This window comes from Macrobrachium rosenbergii, chromosome 17 (genome assembly GCF_040412425.1).
Source record: "Macrobrachium rosenbergii isolate ZJJX-2024 chromosome 17, ASM4041242v1, whole genome shotgun sequence".
Lineage (NCBI taxonomy): Eukaryota > Metazoa > Arthropoda > Malacostraca > Decapoda > Palaemonidae > Macrobrachium > Macrobrachium rosenbergii.
The window spans coordinates 37,376,874-37,404,697 of record NC_089757.1 but is presented as its reverse complement, the minus strand read 5'-3'; the positions used below and the strand labels follow the sequence as shown (position 1 = coordinate 37,404,697).

Genomic DNA, 27,824 nt, shown 5'->3' with positions numbered 1-27,824 from the left:
ATTAATTTTATGCAATTATATTTGATTTCAAATCCATATTCTTATTAAAGTCTTCTTTTTTGTATACTGTATAGTTTTTTAAGTTTGTAAATAGTCACGATCATGTATTTTTTTAAAATTTAAAATTTATAGGATGGCCTACTGTTTATGGCTATTTTAAATTTTGCAAACTAATATTGTCATGAAAAGAAACATTTGTTATTGAGGAACACCTCCCAAGACAAAGCAGCAAATCTGATGTGTTGTTTATGGCATTCAGGGATGTATACTGATCTTTTTATTGTTATAAAGTAGCTTAAGTGAGTCACACTTCTAGGTTCATTGCAGATAAGGACACATCAGGAAATATATGAGCAGTTAGGTATGCGATTCTTTATTGCTCCTTTCAACCTTTGGCAAATCATTTAGTTATACATAACTTTGATGAGTATCCTTAATAATGAATTTTGTTTGCATCTGTTGACAGAATATGTTGGTGAGATTGAAAAGGCTAAATTGACTCATGAAGCACTGGTAAAAGAAATGTCTACTCCTGGGTATGGTCTAAGCGCAATGCGCCATCTATCACAAAACTCTTCTATATTGGGTCACCTAAGCAAAGAAGGTTTTCTTGATACCTCGTCGTGTCCTACGTGCTTTATAGAGTTTGGTGCTGGAAGGGGTAAGTTTGTAAATGATTCCATGTGACTGAGTCCTCACCTTATTTTTCTGTTTTCCTTCACAGTTTGTGGACATGTCTGAAGCATTCCTTAATTGCAATATTAAATACAGCGATTTTGTCATAATATAGCTGCCAGACCTTTGCCACCATGTCAATATACCTTGCCCACATCTAGGTATTGTATAGAAACTTAACCTGCTATTATGTCTCCTGTGCTTGGTGTCTTCCCTTGGGATCACCATCCATTGCAGACCCATTGTCTGTAGAGTCCTAAACTCTCTCTGTCCAGTTTGTTCGTCCAACTTCCTAACACTTTTCATGGGATTGGACTTCTGGAAGCTGTGTGCTCCTTTTCTTGACTTCATCTCTTCCTCCTTCCTAAATGGTAATTCAGGATATTTTATAACAAGCTATTGTACTTTTGCAATAAAACAAGCTTTTATTCAAACTCATTTATCATAATTTCTAGTTTCCTCTTCCCATCTCTTCTCTCTTTAGTCGGAGATTGGCACAGAAAATGAAAGTGGAATTTCTTCATGGACCAGGAGTTGGCTGGTTATACTCATGGGATCTACAGTATCTTTGGGATGCTTTGCTTTTGCATCTAGATGCATTCCGTGTAGTTAAAGGTTATTTATGATTGGGGGGTTTTTATAAAAACTTATTTTATTGTAAGACTAGTTTCTGTATATGGCGTGATGTCATAGTGTGTAATCACCTGAAGTAATTTTTGTAAAAGACAATGACAAGAAGTAATTAGTAGTTCATGTCTTGTCAGCAATGTAATTGCCGTTGTTTTGCTTCATAGATGAACTCACTGAAGTATACAGTTATGTATAACTCCAGTTTCATGAATTTGTTTCTATTTTCAGGTAAGCTTACACGCTGGCTAACAGAATCCATAACAGACAACAGTAAAGCCTTATTTTTGTTGATAGATAGGGGAGCGCAACGATATAAAACTGATGCTAAACTCAAGTACAAGTAAGGATTTTATTTTGGAGTTTTATGTGTGTTTCAGTGTAATTCTAAATTTCTCTTTGCTCCTTTTTGTTGTATTTAGACATGAATACTTTTCTTTCGTGTAATGCAGATGTAATACTTTTCCTCATAAATCTGGTCCCTTATCCTTTACTGTTTTCAATTTTTTAGCAACTGGTTCTTATGGGCCTTTAACATTCTGTTTATTATTCCTGATAGTCCCAAAGCCTTACCAGTTATCATCTTGAGAGCTTTCCAGACCTCCTCAGGCATGAGTTCCTGTGTTGGTCCTTGTTATACTATTAACATCCTCTAGTTCATAAGTCACCTCTCCATGTGGAAGGTTCTTAAGTTGTTACCTCCATTATCTCACTGTTTATCGTCTTTCTAAATTGCTCGATCTTAACTTTGTTGACTGACTCGCACATTTTCTTACTTTCCTCCTCTGCCCTAGTGTCCCAAAAATTGCCTTGCATCCTTTTGCTTGAATAAGAATCTGATTCTATTCCTCTCAGATCTTTATCTTCCCTTTGCCCTGGCTACCTGCCTCTTGATTTCCATACTTTTCTGTATTCAGGTTCCTCATCCTCATCCGTGCCTGTTTTGTACCAGAACTTGAAGGTCCTGTTTTTTTCCCTAACTTACCTTTCTGATTGTTTTCTTGTCCAAATGTCTCACCACACAATTCTGTTGCTGCTTTTATGTAACTTCTCCCATACTTTTCTTCTAGCTACTTTTTAAAGATTAAGAAACTGTGTCATTATTTTTGTCTTCTGTAATGTAAATTATACATACTGTAAACACTTTGGTATTAATGAAAGATTAACCATTAAACTCTTTTCTTTTCTTTGAGTGAATAGCAAAGAGCTTTTCATTCAGCGGCTCAGAGTTGACATTCAACACTTGAATCTTCAAGGGATTGACTCTATTAACAACTACAAACGGATTGTTGGCCTCGGAAAACACTTATGTGGGGGCGCAACAGGTGGGCTTTGATTTCATGAATTTTTTCTACCTTTCTCATACTAAGATCTGTCATGTCATTAAAATACAGAGTGAACTGCTTGTAACATGCTTGCTATTGAGAGTGACTCGCAGGTATCATCAGAGGCCATACTTTACTGTCTTCAGTTAATTATTAGTTTTCAATATAGTAGAGCTAATTATGCCCTGCTGCAAGGGAGGTGAACCTTTTTCATGGTGACTGTCAGAATTGGCTAAATCCTTTCAAGAACTATTAGTGTTTAAGATCTTAAAATTTTCACATCCCTTCCTCAAATTTCATAATTTTGTGATATTTTCTTTAATATTACTTGATAGATATTACTGAGTTTGGGTTATGAATGCTTCTTAGTAATAGGAATTATTGTATAGTTATTTTATATTTTTTCAGACTTGACTCTGCAATGCCTGTCAACACAAAGTAATCAAAGAGTAGCGGGTATTGTACTGGCCCTCTGTTGTCATCACAGGTGTACCTATAATGCCTATGTGGGCCATGTATTTTTACAGGTAAAGGATTTTATCTCCATAAGAAAGACTTTTGTTGTATCTCTTTAATTGATTCAGGGAAATAGAATACTGTACTATACAGTATTGTGTTTTGCACATTATTTTTGTTCTAAACTTGTTTTGCATGTTGTCGTTATCTTTTTTGTTTCATCATAACCCCATGAATCATAATTAGCCTGTATTTGTGGTCCTGATTTCCCACAGAATCAAGAGTTTTATCTACCTGACAAAAATAGGATGGTCCATATATCCAAATGCCCTCTCTACACTCATGGTTTCCATAACACAGTTTTATTTGATAGATACATTAAATAAATGGAAGATGATCTGTGGCTAAGCAACATTTGTATCACCTTTTTGAACTGATAACACATCTGATCATTGCCTTCCAATTTGGTTTCATGTATTAAAAAGTTTTAGCTAAAAAAACAGGCTTAGCAGAATTCCCATTCTTGGTGGTTGATTGGCCTACATATTTCTGGACAAGTTCTTCGGATACCATCCAACTGGTAGCCTTCTCTGTATGTTCGCATTCCAACGTATGTGTTACCGTTTCTTTCAGTAGGAAAGGGCTGTGACCCTGGAAATCTCATACAGGTGAATGCATCATGGAATATTCCATCACTTTGTACTTCAGGCCACATGTGTAACTAGGGAAGAGACCAGAGATATACATTGCATTTAAGTATAATTATAGATGTAATGCTATAGCACTGACTGTGCTGTAAAAGAAAGCAAAATTCATATAAGAAGGTGTGAAAAATTACTGTACGTACAGTGTTTTCCCAGAATTTAGGAGTTTTTCATTACAAACACTTCTCTTACCTGTCAATATACAATTTAGCCAGACTTTGAACTCTCTTCAGACTAAATTATGAGATCTAGAGTAATTACTCACCCATAGTGCTGGTTGATCTTGGTTGGGATGTCGTCCATATTCCAGCATGTTTCTTCTGATATCTGTTGATTTGGCAGAGTATGCAGGGTCCTTATAATTGCAGCCTCCCCACATACCAGCCAGCATCTCCACAGCATGATGTGGGTTATCCCTCATTACATGGTAACACTGCAAATTTCAGTTTGAAAATGACCAGAGATTTTAAGAAATTTCATAACTACCTGTTAGTGATTGATTAGAGAAACTGTTCAGTTTCTTATATCTTGCAGGACTATTCAGAAATTGGAAAAGGGGAAAGTTACATTGGTGTATGTAAGTTGTATGCAAAATGCTAAATTTTTAGTTCTGAAGACAAGAAGAAATCATCATTTTTTAATTACCATGGCAATTTCTTGTTTCTGAGAATATAAAGATTGTTATTAAACTTCATAATGTTTACAAGAATGGTAGCTTTGCAGAGGACTTGATTCAGACAGAAGTGTACTCTACTATTCAAGATCTAGGTATCTTTACTGTTGATATTAAGTTACTGAGACTTCATGGATTATTTTAATGGAGGGTGATTGATGTCAGCCTAGGTTCCCTCCTGTATTTTGTTGATTTACAATGATATTTAGATAGTGCCTCTGTGGGAAAGTTCTTTGAAATTAGTCTTCTCTGTGGTGCTTATTATGGTACAGTACTAACCTTACCAGATTCTATCCATTCATGCACTGCATCAACTTCACGCTGCAAGATTGGGGAGTCAGAGTCACGCACTATATAACGATCCACAGTAGGGTCGCCCACAACAATGAAGCGCCACAGAGATCCCCAGGTTGTATTCACATTGCCCAAATCTGTTGCAATTCATTGAGATTTTAAATGATTGAGAATCTGCTGTGAATTCAAATAATCTCAGTGCAAATTTGAAAGCTACTAATACATTCAAAACATTGTAATGAAGTTGGCATTTCAGTATTATCATTAATTGGCTATACCAAAGGATGTTTAATGTTGGATATATATGAAAAATACCTGGTATATGAGATGTGTCACAGAAATCCAGATGTGAGTTGTTACATGCAAGATTGCAAGCCCATCCATGCTGTTCTGATGACTGCCAGAGGTTCTCATCATGGTAAACTCTCATAGTCCATTGTGGATAGAGTTGCTTGACTCCCATTGTATTTTGTTCAAGACCGTAATAATAATCTCCTGGGAATTTTCCATAAATTGAGTAACTCACAACCTGATATGAATATTAAAAGGAAAAACTTAGTACCACTGTCTTCACTAGATTCTTGATTTTCTTTTGCTTATCTCCATACTTGGTTTTTATCTGTAATTAGCTGCCTAGGCACATCATTAGTGGAACTTAAGTCCTTGGTAATACTGGTAATATAAATCAGCAGTATGAATTTTTTCTTGTGCATTTTCAAGACAATTGTATTTGTTGAAAAATAATGAAAGATATTACCGAAAAGAAATGAATGACAAACCTTCTGGTCTGTACCTCTGGCTGTTGCCCATGGACCACAGTTGGAATTCACTTGGGTAAATTGGTCATCAAAATTTGTCCATGTGGTGTTGATTGTTCTGTTACAGGAGCATGGTTTTAATTGAATTGTTACTTCCCTCATTGCACCTGCACTTTTATTACTCCGAATAATATCACTTCCATCGTAGAGTATAATTAATAGTATAAGGAATATAAATACTAGAATTGTGGTAGGTTTTACCCTTGGGCTAAACATTATCATATACTAAAAGAGATCTGAAAAAAGAATTAAACAAAGTATACAGGGTAGGAAAATGATCCAAAGCAAAATTGCCAAATAATTTTAAATGAGTAATTTAATGGTTTACAAGTCTTAGTTTGCCATTTAGAATTTGTACCTTATTAGCAAATTTTTTGAAATATTCCTACAAAAGTTGGACTTCATCTTATATTTCCATTTGTATACTGTGAGGTGAATTGCATTATTTTGGATAGTTATATAATTTCAGGATTTATTGCCATGATGTTGACAAGAGACATTTTACTTTGATATTCTGCATATGCTGTACACCAACAGCAACATATTTGTTTACACTTCTGAACTGTATTTCAAAAACACAAGAGGGTAAACCAAAGTCACCATTTCCCTTCAGCATTCAGCTCTATTGCTGTTACTTTCCACATCTCTGCTTGTCATTCATACTATTTTTAGTTTATGGAAACAGGAGCTTGATTCATACAAAAATGAATATTGTTAAAAATAACTATTGTTAGTAACTTGGCCTTCTTCATGAGTACAGTAATTTTGAATGAGATTCTAAGGGGAATGCACACCAAAAATGTTACGGTACAGTCATTGGAACAAAATGCAATAACATGCGGAGTATGTATATGAAACATGCAGATTATCAAGGGATAATTGATTGTTTTTCTGGAACGATGTTGAATGAAGAGGGTATGTTAGCACCATCATCGTTTTTTCAAAGCACTGAATGACTTAATAGATGTAAGCTTGATAATTTCAAAATTTTCGGTCACTAAAGCACGTATAACTCTGATTTCTTTTTGATAGTTCAACTATGTGATATTCACTAGCTAGTTTAATGGATGCTAGCAGCTTTCCAAATGAAAACCTTATCATGAAAGCCATCATTACTTTGAAATGTGGGAAGTATACAGCTGTGTTTTGATAAGTTGAAGTAGTATAAAATGTAAGTTTAATTTTTGTAATTTATATAGAAAAATTCCATTTTTGTCAGGTTTGAAAAGGGAAAATAAAACATGGCCTGGAAAGAAAAATGAAAGGTGGCTCTTCGCAAAGCCCTTATCATACACTAAAGTAAAGTAAAAAAATTAAGTTTTTTAACAGTACAGTACTTGAATTATCTTTATCTTGGAAGATAAGAGTCCGCAGAGGTTCAGAAGGACGTCCAAGAAAGGGGAGAGTGAAAACTTTCTCACCGATTCATAAATGAGTTATGTAATCAACATATCTTGGTATGATTAGAGCCAGCATAAATTTTATGAATTTTAAAAAGAGACATCTTGCATAAACCTAAACTTAATTTAGCACTATTCAAAGTACAGTGTTGAAATCGATCTTTACATAAGGCAATTAGTAAAGAGTGCATTGTACAGTGTACAATGCATATAGGGTTTTAGTACCTTTTTTATATGGGATATTTAGTATATGATTCTATATAATACTTATGTGTCATCATTGAAATACAGTATGCAGAATAATTGTGAGTTGCTGTGTGGTCACGACTTGTCTGTATTGCTCTTACATTCAGTTCTGTACTTTTATGTTAATAGCTGAAGTCATGCCATGAGTAGTTGCCAGATTCTTTCTATGGTGTTATTTTAGTCAAAGGACAATTTTGCTGTGAACTTTTGGTTTGCATTTTTTAGTTATTTCTTGATTTTTCATCTGCTGCATCCATTGCATGTACTGAGGATTAGTATTACAGTTATATGACATTTTTCAAACTGAAAATAGTGCCGTATTGAAGTAATTTTATCATCCCTGTGAGAATTAAGCATTTTAAATCTGAGGTCTGGTTAGACTACCTAATAATATTGATACTAATAATAGTAATATGAATTTTAAAGTATGATGTTCTTATGCATATTACTGCGCTATTTACCCCCAGAAATTTTAACTCCAAACTAAAGCAGCTTGTTTACTTTTTTTTTTTTTATTTCCCAGGAAGCTGGATTTTTACCAGAGGAATTCTACATATTAACAGCTCTTACAAGTTGGGCAACTTGCAGTGCAAAAGATTCTATGCCACTGCAGAAGAAGGTAGATCAAGATCCTGACACTGATCAGGGTCCTGAGACAGATAGCAGTTCTGAAGAAAAACAGATGAATGAAAAGTAAGTACTACTGCTTTTTTTTCGTCTTTGATAGTTTTAAACTTGTGTGAAATACTGTAGACAGCTTACACAGACTTAGCTTGGCCACATATCTGTAGGTGCCATTATCTGACTAGATATACTCCATATACAGGGGAAAAAAATTATATAAGGGAAACTGCTCCAAAGCTTTAGAAATTCAGGGAAAGAATTGTAACTCCTTGAGTCTGTTATCCTAAGCAATATTTATGCAATAAAGAAACTGTTTTCCTCACTTCCTAAAGATGTTCTTCAGGATCCCTGACCGTGAAATTACAACCTCATAGGGCTTTACTAATAATGTTGATAACAAGGTAGCTTAACTTACTACTGAAAATCCACAGTATTTTGTACTGTTTCCGAATATTTGTCAATAAAATTTACAGTGCAAGGTAGCCTTAAGGCAATGTTATATTTGTTAAAAACACATTTCTCAAAATGTTTCAGTTTTAAAGAATGAGCATCCACCCCATATGGGGAAATAGTTTCACACCTTGTAAACAATGGTTACTGACTTTTCTCGTTGGTTCAACTTGTATAACATTTGAAATGGTTTTGTTATTCCTTTTTAGAGATCCTAAATGACTAGTACAGTAATCCAAATTTGGAATGGTATCATTCATTTTATGTAGGTAGATCTTGTCATTACTTTCTTTGTAGCATAATTCATTTTGTCCTTTATTCCAGCCGATATGCACGTCTCGGTTTAAAAGCACACTATCGGGAAGAGGTTGGTAGAAAAGCTAAACAATTGCTAGACTATGGTCGTGTGAAGCATTTAAATACTCAGGGTTTCCAGAGTCGCCTAATTCAGTATGTAGACACAGAAGAAACCCCAGAGAATGTTGCTCTAGTGGCAGTCAGTCAGTCATAGACAGTGGATAATGAAGGCATTTTTATTTCCTTTACCAAACCTAAAGTAAGTTTGATATCTGCTTCTAGAGTTATTCATCTTGTTAACCATTTGCCAGTGGCAGCTTATTGTTAAGTAAAAACACCTTCAATTCCCAAGATTTGTTATTGCAAATATTACAAGTATATTTTTGAATATATTTGTACACTGACGTAACTGTGGATTTGTTTCTTCACTGCACATATTAGAGATGCCTGTGATGAGATTACTGCTGTCAAATAGTTCTCAAGATTTAGGTTCTATAGAAATATAAATTCAAAATAATGTTCATGTTTCATTAGCAGGAACCTCTAAATGTTGCAATGGCTAATAGATTTGAGCAACCAATTGTTGAGTACTTCTTTAAAGTAAGGACATTACTAGATTAGACCTACCATGCTGGGAGGAGTCTTGGCTCATCTACCCCACTGGATCTGTTCACAAGATCTACTGTGTATTAGAGATACTTCCAGTAAAGTAAGAATGTATTACAAAGTATTTAATTTTAAAATTTTGTATCCATATATTAAGCAAGACCTACTTTTAGATGTGCCAAGGAGAGAGCTGGCTATTTACAGGTCCTTCTTGTTGGTGATCTTTACCAAATTTGACAGAGATATTTTATCTCGGGTCAGTGGTTAATTATTCATTCATTTCCCTTACAATCAGAAGCAATAACTTGACATAAATAGCAGTGTTATATATGTATATCACAGGACAGGAAATCTGTTCCTTTCGTGGTGCAAAAAGAGGACAGGAAAATTGTTCCTTATCGTGGTGCAAAAAGAGTTTACAGATTTTCACAACTTTTTTTTACTTACATAAAAGTACAGAATGCATTTTAATACACCTTTTAGAATCTAATTTTGTTGTTTTACATTATTAAAGATGTCAAACTAAAGCACAATTACTTGCCTTCAAAATTACATCAAAAGCATTTTATCGTGAAAAGCAAAGTTATATACCAGTACTTATGTGGAAAGGTTATAATAGTTCTTCCTCACTTTTGAGTGATTAGCGCTAAAGAAAAGTCATTTACTTAAACCAAATCTTTACCTAATGTTATTTTTAGCAATTATCCAAGAGTTTTAATTACTTGAAGAGTAGGAAAGAAGGATACAAGAAAAGGCTCCAGTTACAAAAACTAGTTACTTACAATATTTCTTTAATTATAAAATGTCAAGTACAAAAATGGAGTTTTAACAACAATTTTACATTAACACTATTAGTACAATTAGTACATCACTAAAATAAATATATATCAAAAAGGCTATAACCTACACACTACTTAATTATCAGGACAAAACAGTCACAAAGATGGAACGTTACAATCAAATTGAACATGATGAGCAAATTGAGTCAGTCTACTTTTAATCCTTTCTTGGCAAGATCTAATTTTGCTTCCTTTATCTGGTTTTGAAGTTCTTCAGCTGCTTCGTTACAGTCATTGAAATTGTACACTCTGTAAGCAATGATGGCTACAGATACAATCCCAAATACAGCAACTAACACCACAGGAAACAGGAGAATGCCCAGGTAATATTTGTCAGTAAATTCATTTTGTACCTGAAAGTTAAATTTGAGATTAAAACTAAAACTTGAGTAAGTACAAAATAAAGCCTAGAATTATGTACTGATTAATGCTATGGTTAAACTTGAATCAGGTAATACAATATGAATTACTGATTCACAAATAATGGCTGTAAAACTTCTCATATAAAAAACTAACAAACATAACACTAAAAATTTTGTTAATATTTCACAGACTACTTAATTTAATCTAGTACTTTGGGGTGTATGTTATAGTCTGGGGAAGATATGAATGAAAAAGATGATTACTATTCCGAAGAGTCTGATAAGGCATATACAATATGCTAATTGAACGATGGTGCTAGTGATTAATACTAAGATCTGGAAGGTATCAGATGCTGAAAATCAAACTGGGGAACTACACTCGGCACATGGCAGAATAAAAAATAAAAGAATGTCCTCAGAATATACATATTTACAGAAATCTTAAAATACTTTCTCAATACATCAATTTTTTGAGCTCCTGAAGAAGAGCTTGCTGCCATGTTGTGTACAATAAAACAGAGGCAATTCTGCTTTCCATTCTTATAAATTATTTCTGATTTCCTTTACTGTCCCGAATGTTCTAAAAATGTTCTAAATGCTGACACATGAGTTTTGGAGGGGTGTCAAAATATATACAGAACCTTATTCCTGTACTGTCCCAAATGTTCTAAATGCTGACACATCAGTTTTGGAAGGGTGTCAAAATATGTACAGAACATTATTCAATGGACCTTATGGACATTTTTAAAAATATACTAAACAGATCTTAAACAGAACAAATGCTGTGTAACTTTTCTGTAAACTGGTGCGAAACCTAGCATCAAAATATTTATTAACACTAGTTACTAAAAAACTGTAAAGAGCTTACAATTCTAAAAACAGCTGCAGCCCATGGTCCCAGGATCAAGAAAGCTCCAGTCAACCACTGTGTTAACTTGGTCATAGCTGAAAAGTAATCAGAGTACACATTAATTTAAAATAAATAAAAGGAAATCATTCTTTACTCACGTATTAAAATCTTGAATATAAAAGTTTATGATTGTTATGAACTATAGTTCTCTTCTTTAAATCATTTTTCACACTAACCAAATTCTGAATATTTTGTTACGAAAACATTACATCGCTAGCTACCAATGAGAATTCGTCTGTGTTACAAGGGATTTTTACAAAGGATTTCCTTGATAACATTCAAGTGCTGTACACAAAATGAGATTTTCAACAAAATTAAGAAACTATTCTTGCAAGTATCATCAACCTCACCCCCTATGTAAGGTTAGATCAGCCTTTCAGAACACTCATCAAGTAACCATGAATGCAAAAAAAAAATAATAACATAAAAGATCCATACCCTGTCAGGTTTCAAGAAGCACTGACTGCCTTGTGTTACTCTGAAGCAAAAGTTACTACACAGCATTATCCAAGAGAGAAAAATTTACAGTACTTTTAACTCATTCTGCACAGAAATTGACATGTGGATGTTGACATTCAATTCTAGAACTGTAAAACTTAAAATTAATTATTTCCAGTACAAGACACAGTGGGTAGAAAGCAGAACTGCCTTATGTTCACACAGTTGTGCAAGGATACATCATTCATGTTTTAGGCTAGACAATTGTACCTAGGTAAGCCTAACCTGTATGATAGCCTGAGCTAACTGGTATAGAAAATCAGGTCAAGTTAGTCAATTTTGACATGCACTATAGGCTTCGGCTCTAAGTTACTTTTCGTTGGTTGGTTTAAACTAAGTCTTGCCATGCACCCTTCCCCTAAAGTAGCCGATAAGTGTGGTAAGGTGTGAAAGGTGGTAGGGGGATTGGTGGGTAGCAGCAAACCAGGTTTTTTCGGCGAGATAAAAATGAAAGCTGGTAAAAGAATGCATCCTATCCTAGGAATTCTACAGAAGAGCTCTGCAAGAAAATACGTACCATTTATTAATAAAACGTTTGACAGCAATATATATTAAGGTGTATATATTTGGTACGGGTGAGATAATCTGAGCAATTTACAGAGGTAACTTGAGAAATTTACATCTTTTGTTTATGCATTTACATTCATGTCAAGGGGGGGTAGGCACTAAACATGGCGTCCTGCTGAGCTTTTCTGTAGAATTAACCAAACCTAACATGCGACAATGTCATATACGACTGAGAGGGATACTACCCTCCCCACCTAACCTAACCAAGGATCCTATTAAACATAGAGTGTAGCACAGAGTTGTATTCTACCTTTACTATCCCTACTTTTACCTAACCTAACCCACTGGTAAGGTGCTGCCTACTACCTCCTACCTACATGGGGTTATCTCATCCCCCTCCCCCTAAAAATCTGATCCTACCCTAACATGGCCTAGTGTCCCACTTTTGGGGGAGGTGCTGTAATGAATTAATGAATAAATTATAATGAAAATTCGGCAAAATCACATATTATAAAAAAAACCCATAAGGAATATAGTATAATAAAGTCTGGCTAACCCACTCTTACGTCAAAACACCATTGCCTAGAGTAAGTAGGTTACCGTATTATCGGAAGGCAGTTTATTTTTCTAATTAAACTTAGGCCGTAAATTATTCACAAAAACAGATGCTAAACGTTCATTATCGTATATTATGGGTTGCTATTACCTGAAGGTAATTTACCTGCAGTCCTATGTACAACAGTCACCTGTCACTTGACGCTTCTTCTTCTTGAGTTTTATGAGGGACACGTCACACGCACAGAGCGCCTCTTGTTTTCCTTTGGCTGCCATTTTTCCTGTTTCTGATTTGGGTATTAATTTTTTGTACATTGTTAATTATTATTCTTCTTAGTCTAGCTTAGACGTTTATACTTTTTAGGAGCAGTGGTAAAATTCTCGTTTTATTCCCCCGGCGGAGTAATTTTTTCCCGCTTCTAATTTGTTTTGTTATCTTTGGAGATTAGTTCATTTTTATTCTTCTTAGTCTGGTCACAAAGTTTATACGTTTTAGGAATAGTGGGAAAAATCTCATTTTTTTTCCTGATGGTGTAATTTTTTACTTCTCTAACTTGTCTGTCATTTTTTCCCGTTTCTACTTTGCCTTCGTTATTTATTTATTTATTTATTTATTTATTTATTTATTTTATTTATTTATTTATTTATTTATTTATTTATTTTGAGATCACTTAATGGATATTCTTCTCAATTTGACTAAAGCTTTGTACTTTGTGGAATTAGTGGTAAAAATTTCATATGTCCTGGTTTTGTCATCTTTGACGCAATTCATAGACTACTGGGGACAGTAAACGGAATGTTAAATCTTTATAGACCTTGCTATAATGTAATTATTGCTGAAGAATTTCTTGCCAACACAAAAGGATTCTGTGAATTATCTTATCTTGAATACAATGCCGATAACTGGGGTAATTTGGTATATTTTAGCATGAAGTAAAGGTCATTTGAGAATATTATCCAGTGTCCAGTCTGAATAGTCTTATATATATATATATATATATATATATATATATATATATATATATATATATATATATATATATATATATATATATATATATACATACATACATAAAAATTTTGGAATGGTGCTGGTACGTCGTCATTTGATCCCCCCCCCCCCGACACGAAAAATTAATTTTAACTGTTAATTCTCTCATGATATTCATAAGTCAGAGAAAGTTTAAGGACTATTTGTAGCATTTGAGAGAGAATTAGCCCTTTTTTTTTCTGAGGCTGTACAACTCCATTAACTGGTATACCATAATACCAATCTTATGTTTCCTTATTAAACGCTTTTAAGTGTGTATCTGGTCATTTTATAGCGCTGTTATTCGTATATTCTTGGCTTAATGGGAACAAATCAGAAGCCATATAAGAAGCAAAGGTACTAACAAAGATGGCGCAGGTAGTGGCCTGTGGACGTTCTATTCCTTGAAATCCACATTGTAGAGATCAGTGCTGGTCAGAAGCAAAAACAACAAACAAGTCCGTGTCATAAAAACCTATTTTGAATTCCACCGTTGGTGTTTGACTTGAGGAATCCTAATTATCCTATATAGCTCGCCTCTTGGAACCTACTGCTGGTAAGGTCAAAGAATTTGAGCTGGTTGGCCCAAATTTGGGTATTGCAAGGGTACCATATTTCATAAAGAATATATATTTCTCATTGGTTATCTTGTATTTTATGCATTTTTTTATTGTTGTTACTGCAAACTTTTCCTTTTTTTATCTTTCAACTTTAAACGGAGAGGATGCAATGTAGCAGGAATTTCAGGCGGAATATAACCTAACCAGACTTACCTTTACCTAACCTAACCATGGACGCCGTGCCCTAACCTGGCAGGGGGGACATCGTCGTCCTGGACCCCCCCCCCCCCCCAAGTAATTCATGACCCCTACTCTGCAATCAAAATCAGGTTAGGAAGGTAATTTCTGGTTAGGTAAGGGCACTGATGCTCTATTAAAGGTTAAGTTACTAGGGAGTCTTTGCCCTCCCAATAAATATCATATCTAGGATAGCCAAGCTGAGAACATGGAAAGCATTATGTATTTTTACTTCTTGGTGCTAAACTTGCAAATATAAAGTTGGATTTGTCAAAAAAAAAAAAAAATTCCATAACCTCCTTTCCTTCAAAATAGGCCAAGTGGTATTAAACTTAAGGTACAGCATGGTACCTGTGTCTTTTACTTCTGATTGTGGACATAGTGTAGGTTTTGGAAGGGTACTGTATATCCATGTTATTACCATTAACATCATGGGGCACTCCCTCCCAAATTACAGTACAGCGCACAATTTTCTGCCATTTAGGTATTTGAAATAATTCAGAATTTTGCATTTTTTTATTTGGCAACTTAGGTGAAATAGGTATTAGTTATTTACAATCTTGGTATTTTATATATTTATACACTCATAATATGATTAAAAGTACAAAATATCAAAGAAAGTATATATTTTTAAGCTATTAGCTCAAATAATTGAGAGATTACAGTACATTTTCTTTCAAGCAAATTGTTCTTTCTTCCCACCTTAGGTACATAGCCCCACAGAGATTTGATTTGACAGGTCTGTGCTGAGTCCATTTATAGTGACCAGGCAGCTTCACACCTTTTACTACTCCAGTAAATACTTCACTTACAATTGCTACGCCAGTCACACCACAGGTGGCCACTTCAATGGTGAGTACATAAATCTAAATGATGCCCATATTATTTCTGGAATTATCACTCATAATCCCATTTACAGGTTTTGTGACTTTTGCTTACAATGCATTTTGTTTGTTGTGTATGTTAATGGCATGTTACTGATCTGATTAATTAGTGCTGTGTTTATTTTTTAATTGCTTAGTGTATTGGCTGTGTTTATTTTATTGCTGTGTCTCACTGCATTTGTCAAGATTTGCTTGGTAAGTCGTACCGGACTTTCATGTCTGTCTTGAATGAGGTCCCGTTTTCCAGTATGTATTAGCTGCCATTGCCATGTTTGTTATTCCAGCTTGAACACTGATATGTGTCATGATTAACTGGGTGTTGTCAGGCAAAGTGCTGTATGTATAAAATGAGATTATGTAATGCAGAAGTGTTGCAGCATGTGTGTACCATGAATCTGTAGTTCAACGGATTGGCAGTGTAGTCTTCCTCTTCTTTGGTTGCTCCGAAAGAACTCTTGTCTTTGGATGATTATGTAGCCCAGTCCATTGGAGTCCCGAGTAGCCACCAAACTCAGCCAGCTAGCCCCTTCATTGATTGACTGTCTTGCTTCTTTGCCTGTACTTGACTTGTCTGCTATGTTTGCTTGTGCTCTGCCTGCTACTCATGTCCTTATTTCTTTTCTATGCGATTACGTGGAATGTTCATTTTGCTATAGGTGCTTCAGGTGGTAATGTTTTCCAGCATTTTACAGCTCATTGTTAGATATATCACTAAGGAGCAACGTGATTTGGAAGCTTACTTTAATTATAAAGATAGTGCTGTCTTTGAGCACTAACATCCTTTTGCTGTCTTTGAGCACTAACATCCTTTTTTTTTGCTATGGCCTTAATTTTAGTAATTTAAACTGTGGAATTACATTTATTAATTTCTTGTAGTTTTATAAGGTATACATTAATTTGTCTGTACTAATGTTCTACTGTCAGCTGAAAATTTGCTTTAAGTCCTCTCCTTTCAAATGTCTTTTTTGTTCATTCAGAGGAATGTCAGTTGTTTGATTTGTCCACGTTTAGTTGCCTTATACTGAGTTGTAATCATATAACATATGTTTTGAAATCTTGGGATTTTGCTATAGCTGTTAAATTATTCAATTTGATTTTATAGTTTTATGTATTGTTAATTGTTATGTCATATATCCAGTTTTATTCCTTTCTTCTTTGCTCTTCTCAACATTTTAACACAGGCATACGATTCTGTGGAAGCTTGCTAGGTATGTGCATGTCCTTTGAGCATACAGTAAGCCATAAAAATGTACTTTCATAGTGTATAATTGTAATAGACTTTATTCAAGAAGTAGTTTAGACAGTGGTTCTCAACCATTTTTCAGCCATGCCCCACCTAATCACCTCTACAATCCCAATGCCCCCTGTGGTGATATATAATTCTTATATTCATGTGGAGGAAGCCTAAAAGACCATCAACTTGGTTTAAACAATCTCGAATTTTCCCCCTTAAAAATCAAATTAGCCCCACGTTGGGAACCATGCTTCCGATATTTTTTATTTGTATGTGTACAGTATACTGAGAATATAAGCTCAAAGCCAAGTCATATACTGCATAACCATGTCTTTAACAAGTACGTATTGCATTCAGAATTTTTAGTCAGTAATTCCTAATTTTTAAAGGATCCATTTTTCTTTGCAGTTATAACTATCAGGCAAAAGTGAACAAATGTTAATGTAATGATTCTCTCTTGCATATTTTGCTATATCTGTATATTTATAGTTTGTGTGGTAACCTTTTATGTATTGCAAGTAATTTTATAAAAGGAAGTGTTGGACTAAATTTAAGTAAAAAAGTTTTTCAGGTATTTTGCCCGCGTAGAAAAATATGATGTACACTTAGGTTTGTTTATTCTGTAGTGCTTTTTTTATGGATATTTTAGGTTATAGCATGTAGTGTATGTACTCATAAATGAAGCATTTAAATTCTTCAACAGGGATCTCATGAAGTATTCTTAACAAAGATGGCAGCAGTTCCTAATGCTGGCGAAACACTTGACTCTGCCCTCAAGAATGCCATAATTCCTGATCAGGAGTTCCTACTGCAGGGCTCTGTTCTGGATTCGTCACTCAACGTTGTGCTTGACAGACTTCGTGGACTCTGTGACAACGCTGATGTGCCACCAGAAACCTTTCGTGATCATGAGGCAGTTTATGTTCTGAAAGATTTCTCTGCTACTCCCTCCCCTGGGCCAGCATCTCAAGGAGTTATGTTGAGGGTTAGACGTGCAACGGACCATCCAGATCTCCCCTTCCAGCTGCGTTATGTTGGATACCCGGAATTAGGGAATTATCCAGCAGTTCTACGCAATTGTCTGGATGTCCCAGTTTCCAACAATGTTTGCGAATTTTTGCAAGAACTGGGTGCTAAGCCTGACCATGAATTTATTGCCAAAGGTTACATTTTAAAGAAAGGTCGAATAAAAGTGACAGTGTTCAAAATGTATAAAATAGCTGCATCTGGTATGTCTAACATGTCTAAAGACAGTCTAGAGCCAATTTCAATGTCTCACATGGTAGAACTTAGTGTACTGACAACCAAAACAGACTTGTCTGTGGCTGATGATCTCCGTAACTTGGCAGATCAGCTGAAGCCATTAGTACAGTTGGAGAGAGTTGATTATCGACGGCTGTAAGTCAAGTTGGCTGTGTGGATTCGCTGTTTAGTATTTAGGAAGATTATTTAATGAATATGTCTATAGAAATTCTGATGTAGTTTTCTTTGCCTGGATTATAGCATCATTTTTAATGTACAGTAATTGATTTTGTATGGAACGCTATTTTCTGCTGTAACAGACACACTCCATCACAGAACTATGCTTGCAGTTTCAACTTCAAAATCTTCTTCTTCTTTGCTTAATCCCTAGCTGTGGATGTTTTTAACAAGCCTTTTCCAGGTGTTTCCGTCTTTTCTCCTCCCTTGGTTCATTCCTTGCGTCTTTCATGTCGAGTTCTCAAGTGCAGTCTCTCTTTCCTCTCTTTCTTGTCCCTAGCACTTCCATTTCCATGAAAAAGAAAGAGCAAGTCCATCCTATGCAAGAGGTTAAAGTTGCCAAAAATTTAAGAATGGGAGAATTATTTGTATCATTCATAATTTGTATACATTTTATGAAACAAACCAAAATGGCAGGAACTTAAAAAAGCAAGCTTCCACAGAATAGAAGGGCCTTATTTGGAAAAGGAAAGAAGAACAAAGTAAAAGACCTCAGATGTTTGCTTATGTAATTAATAATGAGTACAGCAGTTTGATGTATTAAAAAATTATATATGTAGTACAGTGTTCGTATACAGTAAGTAGACCCAGATGAAGTACAGAAACAATTGAGGAAATGGGAATGCACTTAAGTATATTTTCAAACAAGGGAACTAAAGCCCAAGACTAAAAGGCAGTGGTATAGAGCCTGTGGCACACTAAGGTTGGAGAACACTGGTTTTGTCCTCACCACATGTAAGGCAACTAAATGTGCCACCGGGAATGACAGAGTCACAGACGGCAACACAGATCCTTCTCTCATTATAAAGTATAAAATAATGAAAAGATATCACCAGAGATTGGACTGAATTAAATACGGAGGTCAATAAGGGGAAGTTGAGTGGATGAATTTGACAATAAATGATGCAAATGGAAAGGTATATGAAGAACTATACTGTATAACATATATTCTGCATATGTTTTTAACACATCTGAGTTTGTTTTTCAAAGGGATCAAAGTTATCTCTACTTTGAATTTTAGAATTTATTGGATGGCATTAAGTTTAAAAAAATAAAAGTAAGAACAACTGGAGTTGAACCGTGCTGACGCACATGTCGGTGCAATCACAAGACTCCTGAAGTTATAGAATTTTCATTGGCTGTGGAAGCAAGGATGGAGTGAGTGTGCTGGCCAAGTATACCTTGTGTCTGGTAGCTGGCCCCCAGAGAAAGTGTTCACTAGAGGGACTACAAGAAGTGTTGGGACGGAAGAGAGGTAAAGCAAAGAGGTGCAAAAAATATACGACATGAAGGTAAGTGGTGCAATATGTGTGTGTGTAGGAGGTTTGACATTCTGCTAAGAAGCCTTCTGTGTAAGTATACAATATGGAATAGCTGAGGTGAAGTTTTCTACACAGGGAGCTGTCTATAAATCAGCAATGTGGCTCTAGGCAAGGATAAGGATGCATAGATCCAGTGGGAAAATGCTGTAGGTGGCAAAAATGATATGTACAGGAGAGTGACTGGTCTGACAAGAGTGTGTTATGTCTCCGTGGCAGTTAAATATCTTTATTGATGGAGCGACATGAGAAATCTGAGAGAGGACAAAAGGTTCAAAGTTGTTGGGTAAAATACCCTGTGAATGGTTTGTGTTTACAAATTATGCAGTGCTGACAGGAACGTTGAAGAAAAACTGCAGAAAGTCTGAAAATCTGCAAAAAAAAAGTTTGGTAAAAAAGACTTAGAAAGACCTGGATTAGTAGTGCAATGAAATATTGGAGGAATAAAAAGTATAATGCCTTGCAAGATAGAGGTGAATGCACAGTGCACGTAACAATTTGGCGAACTGCTGGTAAGCTTCCTGTGTAGGCATATGAAATAGCTAATGTTATAGAAGTTTTCTGCACAGGGTTTCATCCATGAATCAGCCGTTAAATTAAGTATGAAGAGGGGCAGTGAATGTTTTTACTTGTAATCATCTCTTGTTGGACGAAAAGGCTTAATGTTTTACATGTATACATATACTATATATATATATATATATATATATATATATATATATATATATATATATATACTGTATATTACATCATATGACCTTCTATTGCAATATTATGAGTGAAATAATAGAGTTGTACTTTAATATTTTTGTTAACATTGGGTCCCGAAGGGTTCGTTCATAGAGTTGATACTCTCCGTAAAAATGGTTTCAAAAGCTCAACCTTCTTCCTCAATATATTAGTTGAACAGAGAAAGTTTGCAAATAGAAAGTTTCTTGGTAATTCTGTCATTTTAAGATAATTTGATCTTGTATATGGAAGACATTACAAATAAGCCAAGGTCTTGATTCATTTATCATGTTTTCCCGATAAAATTGGTCTCCAATTCAGTTGTTTAATCGGTTTTTCATTCTTTTTATTTCCTTAATATCGTTTCTCCGTATATTAGAATTAAAGCAGAAGCAAACTCAGTAACAGGAGCTTAGTAATATCCATAGACTTTTGAAAATAACCGTATTTCTAATCCTCAATGTGAACAATCGCAGATACGTAACGTGATGGCGAAAGATTTCTATTCGTCGTAAAGGGAACACCCATTTTCCCCGAAATATTTCGGCGTTGTGAGAATAATTTTAATATATTTATAAATACAGGGACTCTTTAATGATACATAAATCATCATAACTAACAATATTACGAACACGATTTCTGTTTTAAGCTCAAAACGTGATGGCGGAAGATTTCTATTCGTCGTAAAGGGAACATCCAATTTCCTTGAAATATTTCGGCGTTGTGAGAATAATTTTAATATATTTATAAATACAGGACTCTTTAATGATACATAAATCATCATAACTAACAATATTATGAACACGATTTCTGTTTTAAGCTCAAAACGTGATGGCGGAAGATTTCTATTCGTCGTGAAGGGAACATCCAATTTCCTTGAAATATTTCGGCGTTGTGAGAATAATTTTAATATATTTATAAATACAGGACTCTTTAATGATACATAAATCATCATAACTAACAACATTACGAACACGATTTCGTTTTAGACGTGAACGAAGCGGATTTATAAGGTTAATGAACGCGCCATGTCAACATCGTAACCTTGTAGTGGTTCATCATCATCATCAGCTGCTGCTTGCAGTCGACGCTTCGCAAGATAATTGTTTAATCAAGGATTTTTATCCATGACAGCTTTCAAATAACGTCATGATGTACAAGCTGTCGAGAGGAAGGTTCGGGTGAGTTGGACTTTCTCTATTAGAAAGCGAACGTGCTAATTTTCTTAGTGTGTTGTAGAATTATAGGTCTATTTAATATTGATTCGAGACCGGTGTTCTTAGGGCATAGGTCTATCCTAGCTATATCTAAGCCAGAAACTGATTAAATTATCCCTGCCGTTATTATTTTTTGCTGTATTATCGTAGATTTCGGGAGTTTTGTTTAGCTTTTGGTAGGCCTGGCAAGGACAGGTCTAATTTCTCGTCAAACACGAAGTCAGATCTATCCTAGGCCTAGTGGCCGGCTCCCTGTAGGCCTATCTAGGATGTGGTGGTATAAATAGGACATTATTCAACCAGATTAGGGTGTCTGGTGTTCCTTTGGGCAACGTTCGCCCATTAACCTACTTTAGGCTCTGTCAGTGTTTAGCCTGCTTCTTTTCGTAGGACTATTTTAGTAAACTTTTGGGAAGTGGAAGGTTGTCGGGTTTTACCAGTCTAGGCCTGTTAGGAGAATGGCCTTTTTTCCCCTTTTAAATATGGGGTTTATTATTTTAGACTAATATTTACACACAGAAAAGATATGTAATGCTTAGTTTCATGTCGAGTTTTGTTATGAGTAGCTAAATGTACTGTCAGTGACGTTCTAACTGAAATATATCTTATATAATAAAAACCAGTAAAATTGAAGACGTCTACCGCCGCCTATTTCTGCCAATAGCCGACCGGAATGTTTACTGCCTTTTGTTTGCTTTTGTTTATGTTAATGGTATTAACTGTCGTTTGCTTACGTTTTTACATTCATCCCCAGGGCGCTGGTACTGAACATGGGCGCCTATTTTGCACGCAAACTGGTAGTTACCAAAAGCAGAGGGGTGCAGTAATAGTCTTCAGTTTTACCGAAAAGTTATGGCATACATAAACAGTTATATAGATCTTTCATTGTATAAAACATTAAATAAAACAGTAATAAAATTAAAAATCTTGGTTCCTTTCACATCATGCCTTAGTTGATCTCTCCATTCCAACTTTGAATATTACATCATTATCAAGTTCAAAATGGTGGATTAGCAACTGTCAAAACATGTTTTTTCTTCGAGAATCAGTTTTTCAGCCGACCAAGGCCATAAAAAGTTATCTAGGGCTGACACATTAAACAAGACATTTCCATTTTTAAATTGAACAGTTTTCATATTTTTATAGTTCCTCTGTTATGTCTTTGGCCAGTTTTAAAGGAGGGAAACGTGTATTATTTGTCAATAAGGTTTTACTAATATAAGCACTTGGAAAAGTCTGATATATGAATTCATATGTTACTGTTAAGTATATTATACATTGATTGATATTAGTCTGTGTCATTGCTTCGTTAATTTAAAATATGTTAAGAAGGGAACCATATGTCCTGTTTATATTCCCATAAGACATTTTACCTTTTTTTTTTCCAGGTATGTCGTTAGAGTTATAGGAGTTAGCCAGTCACGGTGGGTTAGGCAGAAGTTATCCAATCAAAATGGAAATCCCCAGGTGAGTATGAAGTATTATTGTTGTGGATGCTAGAGTATTGGTATGATTTTTTAAAAAGCATATGAAATTGTATTCATAATGTTTATCAGTTGCCTGTAAATACAAAATAGGATTATTATTAAACATTTTACAGTATTGCAAATTGTATACAGCAATATTTTAAAACAAAAAGTCCATTTCATTAAGGACATAAGACTATTTAGTATGGTTTATTGATAGAAAACTCAAACCCAGTCCTAGGCTATTGGGCATTGGAACCTAATCATGTTGGAAAGTGAGAATGGATTCATACTCAATATCCATCACATCATTACATGAATTCACATCTTGTGCATAAGTCTTGTTAGCTGCCTTATTGCATTTACATAGGTACATTATACTTACTATCTAAGTATATTGTACCTATGTAAATAGGTAGCCGTTAATTAATTTATTATTAGATTCCTTTTTTAATTCATTGGTAATATGGAATTTTTCTTTGACTCCATTAATGACAAATGTATGTACAAGATTTTCTTTTTAAAAGGATAAATTATTTCAGGCATCAAGAATTGTGAGACATTATATGACCTTGCATCCAAATAAAGGTGGATTGATGAAGCTCCCAGGTCCTAATTATGGTGTCCCATCCAGAGGGATTGGGATGATTATAGCCAGAGTTCTCAGAGGGGCGTTGAAAATCCGTTACATCATACTAGGAGGGAGTATTGCTGGTGGTAGTGCATTAGCTAAAGTAAGTATCTTAAGGTATATAAAAGTACACATTTAAATTGACTTTACAAATGCTTTTTGATTTCAGATACTGTATACAAACATGCCACTAGAATCTTTATTTGTATGTGGTTTATCATGACTTCAAGCTGAAATCCTTAATATGTTTGAAATACATTGCTTTTATATTGACATACCCAGTTTGTAGTGAAATATTTAAATTTTGGCAACACAATATGTTAAGGCAAAGAGATGATGTATTATTCAAATCAGAAGTTTCTACAAGGAATTTTTTTCATAAATCACACGACTGTATTGTAAATTTTTACGAATGCTGATTGTTGCAGACTTACGAGCAATGGAAAGAGGCACTACCCGACACAAAATTTTTGGAAGAGCTCATGCCTTCACAAGAAGATCTGGATTCTCTCAGAGAGTCCTTGATATCCTTCCGGGACAAAATAAAAGACGCAATACCTGATTTTACTTTAGGTTAGTACTGTACATCTTTCTTTGCATTTTATCCAGGAGAGTCATATTTACCTATGTAGTGACAGCTTGTCTAGGATCAATTTTTGAATATACGTTGGTTTTAAAACAGTGGTTCCCTTAGTTCAAACCATTGTTTTATAAGAGCCTTCAGTGTTAAAGGCTCAGTGGGTATCAAAGTTGATGGTGCTTTATTCTCTGGTAAGTGTTTCATTTGTATTTGGTGTAGAAAAACACTGGTGAAATAAGTTTTTAAATAATTTTATAAGAATTAACCAGATTTTTAAATAATTTTATAAGAATGTACCATATGCACTGATTAATTAATATTTTGAATAATTTTATGAAAATTTACCTTATTAATTAAACTTGAAACTGTGTAGTATTAGATAAAAAGAAAAATGCAAGTTTAAAAATTTATTGTATGAAGACTGAGCGAGTATGAGAAGCGATGGGCACTTGAATCTCAGATGCGTGTGGATTGGGAATAGATGAAGAAAAGCATAGATACATTGTGTTTTCAAATGATTTTATTTAAAAAATTACCATATTAGACTTAAGACTATACATTATTGTCACTTAAAAGTCCCCTGTTGGATTTGTTAGATTACCAAAGGTCAAGCTGTTTTGAAATAAGTGAAACTTATACAAAATTCTACTGCTGTACTAGATAACAGAATTTTTTTATGAGAAAGGCAAAAAATTTGTTCAACAGATCCTAAACTAAAGGACCTTGGAGAAGATAAATTTGACCAGCTTGTTTTATGGTTCAAAGAGCGATTGGATGATGCCATTCAAGCTGCTGAAGAAGAGAAAACTGAAAATTCCTCGTATCTGGATGGTAAGACACTTAGCGGTATATTGAACCTTTGATGTGTTATGTCTTTTCATTCTGTGGGTCTTTAAACAATGGTATGGGTGTGAAGGCTTTGTCAAATGCAGGTACCTGCCATGCTACGTACGCAAAGTTCTACCTTAGCAATTTTACACATTAAGTGTTGGATACTGTAGGAGATTCCTTCTCTTCCTAATTCTCTCACCTCATTATTTCATCTGTATCTCACATATGCCGAGTTTCCATTTTTCTCTGAACTAAACCAATGCCTTTACAATCACTCTGAGAGGTTTGTCCATCTTTACAGCAACCTTCTATAACTTATCATACTCCCCCCCTTTTTTTTTCTGGACCTTCCTAGTTCCAGTGCTCTCCTTGACTCTTCAGGTATCAGTTTTCACTGGTGGATTTCACCAACTCAGTCTTCCCCCCCTAAATTGGAATTCTGGCATACATGACTGACGTGTAGGGAATGAAACAAATGTATGTCTGATGAAATATTTTTTCATGTGAACTTATCACTCATAGAATGATTTCCCATCCCCCCACCCCTTCAGGTCTCTCTGCCTTATATCTAGAATACACTAAAAGTTAGGCAGGTTCTAGAAGGCAGATTTATTGTGCTATTACTGATCTTCAGATAAAAACTGCAGCTGTCTGATGATATTCAAAGATCACAAATATAGACATTTCTGAATTGGGATTTTGTATGATAAATTAATTTTATCTTTAAAAAATTTTGTTTGATGCCATAGGTTCCCATAATTCTCATTTCCTCTGCTCTGTCTTGGATATTGATGATACTTTTGATCAAGGTTTCATTCAGTATATAATCCCACAGGGGTACCACTTACATTGTGCTTTGCATGGCACGTTGCAAGTGGTATTATAAGTTCCCTGCAGCATTATCTTTAACCCAGCTGCATTTGTTAGTCCCTTTTATTTGCACTGGCCTTAACCAAGCTGTCCAACTTTAACTAAACTTACTCCATTTTCTCCTCTATTATTATTTGAGAACAAATCTTCTGGATGGACCATAATATAGTCTAGATATGTGACTCAGTGGTCTTGTTCACTCTTCCAGGATGGGCTAGATATATATTAAGAACACCCCTAGACCAGGCTAAATTTAAGGTTGGCCAATTTTTAAAAAATGCATTATGGTAAGGGGAGGATATGCATATACGCATGGTATAAAAAAATTTTTTTTTATTTTCTCTACCTTCCACGGGAAGTTGAAAGTGAATATTTCCAACCCTGTGCGAGGCCTGTTTTCTAAAAGACAGGCGTAAAAATATGCTAATTTTACCAAGTTATAAATATTTTTTCTTGTAATTTTTTTTTATTTTTTGCTGAATTATAATTACAGCTTACACAATATCATAACAGATAAGAACTAAATCAGTAACAAATTCTGAGTGTATTTATTGTAAGATATATTTATGAGACATCCTGGGATCAGCATGAAATCTCAAGTCAAACTGATCTCTCTCTGTCCTGTAATTAGCAACTAGAGTTGCCTGTGAAATTTGCCATAAGTCATTTATGACCCTTTGAAGTGATTTGAACATTTTTCCTGCAAAATTCTTTCAAACTGTATGGCACAAAATGTTGATCGTCAGGGGACGATACCCAGAAATAACCCCAAAGCTATAAATAATCGTCAATTGACGACGCCCACTCACAAAGGGTTAAACATATTTATGATGTAGACTTGCACTCATTAGCTAGAACTCATGTTTTTCTAATTTTCATTTAGTTGCTGCTTTTTGGTCTACATTTTATTTTCACAGATTTTTTTTTAAGACCACACAAGTTGCTATTCAAAATGATGCCACAAATTTTTGCATGTGGTATTATAAAGCTAATTATGTAGGTTTTTCATTTGTTGTTATAAACCCATTAATCATAAATAGCCTTATTCTGTGTAAAACTTACCCAGGTTAACCACTTCAAGAGATTTGGAAGACAAAACTCCACTATGCATGTGCAAGCTGACTCCATTATGCCATAATTCTACAGTTAGCTCTTCCTTGTCCAAAGTTTTGAGGAGGAGGTAATAATAGATCTCTGAGTATTTTTACAACAGTTGGTCAGGAGTCAGATTCTAGATAAGAGCCCTTTGCTTCAATGTGTCTGCTGGTCAGGTCTTCACCAGGATTCTTTCCCCAGTCGCCACGTGGGTGCATTGTTTGGGCCTGTGGCTTGTCATTACCTTCGAGGGAGAAGTTGAAAAGACATGTACAGCTTTTTCTGGATTTGTGTTCATGCCTAGGCCTGTAGGTGAGCTCAGAGAAGATGCATCTAACTCCTTCAACAAAGGCAGCCTATTTGGGCATGCATGTAGACACTGACTCATGGTTTGTCTCTCCTTCAGAGGACATAGTTTGTTGCTATCGAGAGACCTCCAGTGAGTGTCTTTGCCACCTTTGTTTGACAGCCAAGGCTAAGCAGGTGTTAACTGGAGACCTAGTTTTTCTGAAAAGTTGGTTTCTCCCACCTTTGCTGCTTCCAGCTACAGTTGGTCTCATGTTAGAAAGCAGCCTCACTGCCTCCATCCATCAAGATTCCAACCATTGAGCACTGAGTCAGGTACTTGTAATGTTTGTTGGTAGAGGGACTGTTAGAATATGCTGAAGGGGATTCCACTGATGCTAACAGATCCTAGACTCCTGGTGTTTTTTGAGGCCTTAACTGGGAGATAGGGTGCTAACCTGTTGGAGTTGCAGTGTGTGGGATTTGGTTCAGGGAGTCATTTCACGGGCTT

General features: G+C 35.0%; 4 protein-coding genes across 6 annotated transcripts in view; 3 read left to right on the top strand and 1 right to left on the bottom strand.

The window, feature by feature from the left end:
• The window catches only part of LOC136847866 (tRNA:m(4)X modification enzyme TRM13 homolog), a 77,778-nt gene extending 60,124 nt beyond the window's left edge, over positions 1–17,654 (top strand). For both annotated transcript variants that reach the window (XM_067119849.1, XM_067119850.1), the window contains 8 exons: positions 467–661; positions 1,534–1,645; positions 2,503–2,627; positions 3,036–3,154; positions 7,742–7,911; positions 8,617–8,848; positions 15,401–15,545; positions 17,515–17,654. In XM_067119849.1, coding sequence (XP_066975950.1) covers positions 467–661; positions 1,534–1,645; positions 2,503–2,627; positions 3,036–3,154; positions 7,742–7,911; positions 8,617–8,803 — 908 coding nt within the window. In that variant the 3' untranslated portion in view covers positions 8,804–8,848; positions 15,401–15,545; positions 17,515–17,654. The remainder of the gene's footprint in view (positions 1–466; positions 662–1,533; positions 1,646–2,502; positions 2,628–3,035; positions 3,155–7,741; positions 7,912–8,616; positions 8,849–15,400; positions 15,546–17,514) is intronic.
• Positions 3,177–6,650, bottom strand: LOC136847867 (uncharacterized). Of its 2 annotated transcripts, XM_067119851.1 has the most exons (6): positions 6,625–6,650; positions 5,534–5,808; positions 5,070–5,283; positions 4,740–4,891; positions 4,053–4,220; positions 3,177–3,804 (listed from the first exon to the last, which is right to left on the bottom strand). In XM_067119851.1, exons 2-6 carry the CDS (start codon positions 5,792–5,794, stop codon positions 3,589–3,591), a joined length of 1,011 nt encoding a protein of 336 aa, XP_066975952.1. In that variant the 5' UTR covers positions 5,795–5,808; positions 6,625–6,650; the 3' UTR covers positions 3,177–3,588. The 2 variants fall into 2 exon arrangements, with proteins under 2 accessions (XP_066975952.1, XP_066975953.1); XM_067119852.1 differs by lacking the exon at positions 6,625–6,650 and having other exon boundaries at positions 5,548–6,507.
• On the top strand, positions 17,542–18,213 carry MED18 (mediator complex subunit 18). The gene has a single exon (XM_067119333.1). It carries the CDS (start codon positions 17,542–17,544, stop codon positions 18,211–18,213), a length of 672 nt encoding a protein of 223 aa, XP_066975434.1.
• A 3,151-nt stretch (positions 18,214–21,364) lies between these two features.
• The window catches only part of Opa1 (Opa1 mitochondrial dynamin like GTPase), a 40,263-nt gene continuing 33,803 nt past the window's right edge, over positions 21,365–27,824 (top strand). Inside the window, 5 exon segments of the mRNA XM_067119332.1 lie at positions 21,365–21,519; positions 22,944–23,022; positions 23,564–23,755; positions 24,081–24,225; positions 24,938–25,063. Coding sequence (XP_066975433.1) covers positions 21,488–21,519; positions 22,944–23,022; positions 23,564–23,755; positions 24,081–24,225; positions 24,938–25,063 — 574 coding nt within the window. The 5' untranslated portion in view covers positions 21,365–21,487.

Coding starts and splice junctions, on each gene's coding strand:
- LOC136847867 (XM_067119851.1), bottom strand. CDS start 5,794: ATGATAATGTTTAGCCCAAGGGTAAAACCTACCACAATTCTAGTATTT. Junction 4,221..4,739: donor AATGGATAGAATCTGGTAAG/GTTAGTACTGTA, acceptor TGAAATTTGCAG/TGTTACCATGTAATGAGGGA. Junction 3,805..4,052: donor AAGATCAACCAGCACTATGG/GTGAGTAATTAC, acceptor TCTCTTCCCTAG/TTACACATGTGGCCTGAAGT.
- MED18 (XM_067119333.1), top strand. CDS start 17,542: ATGGCAGCAGTTCCTAATGCTGGCGAAACACTTGACTCTGCCCTCAAG.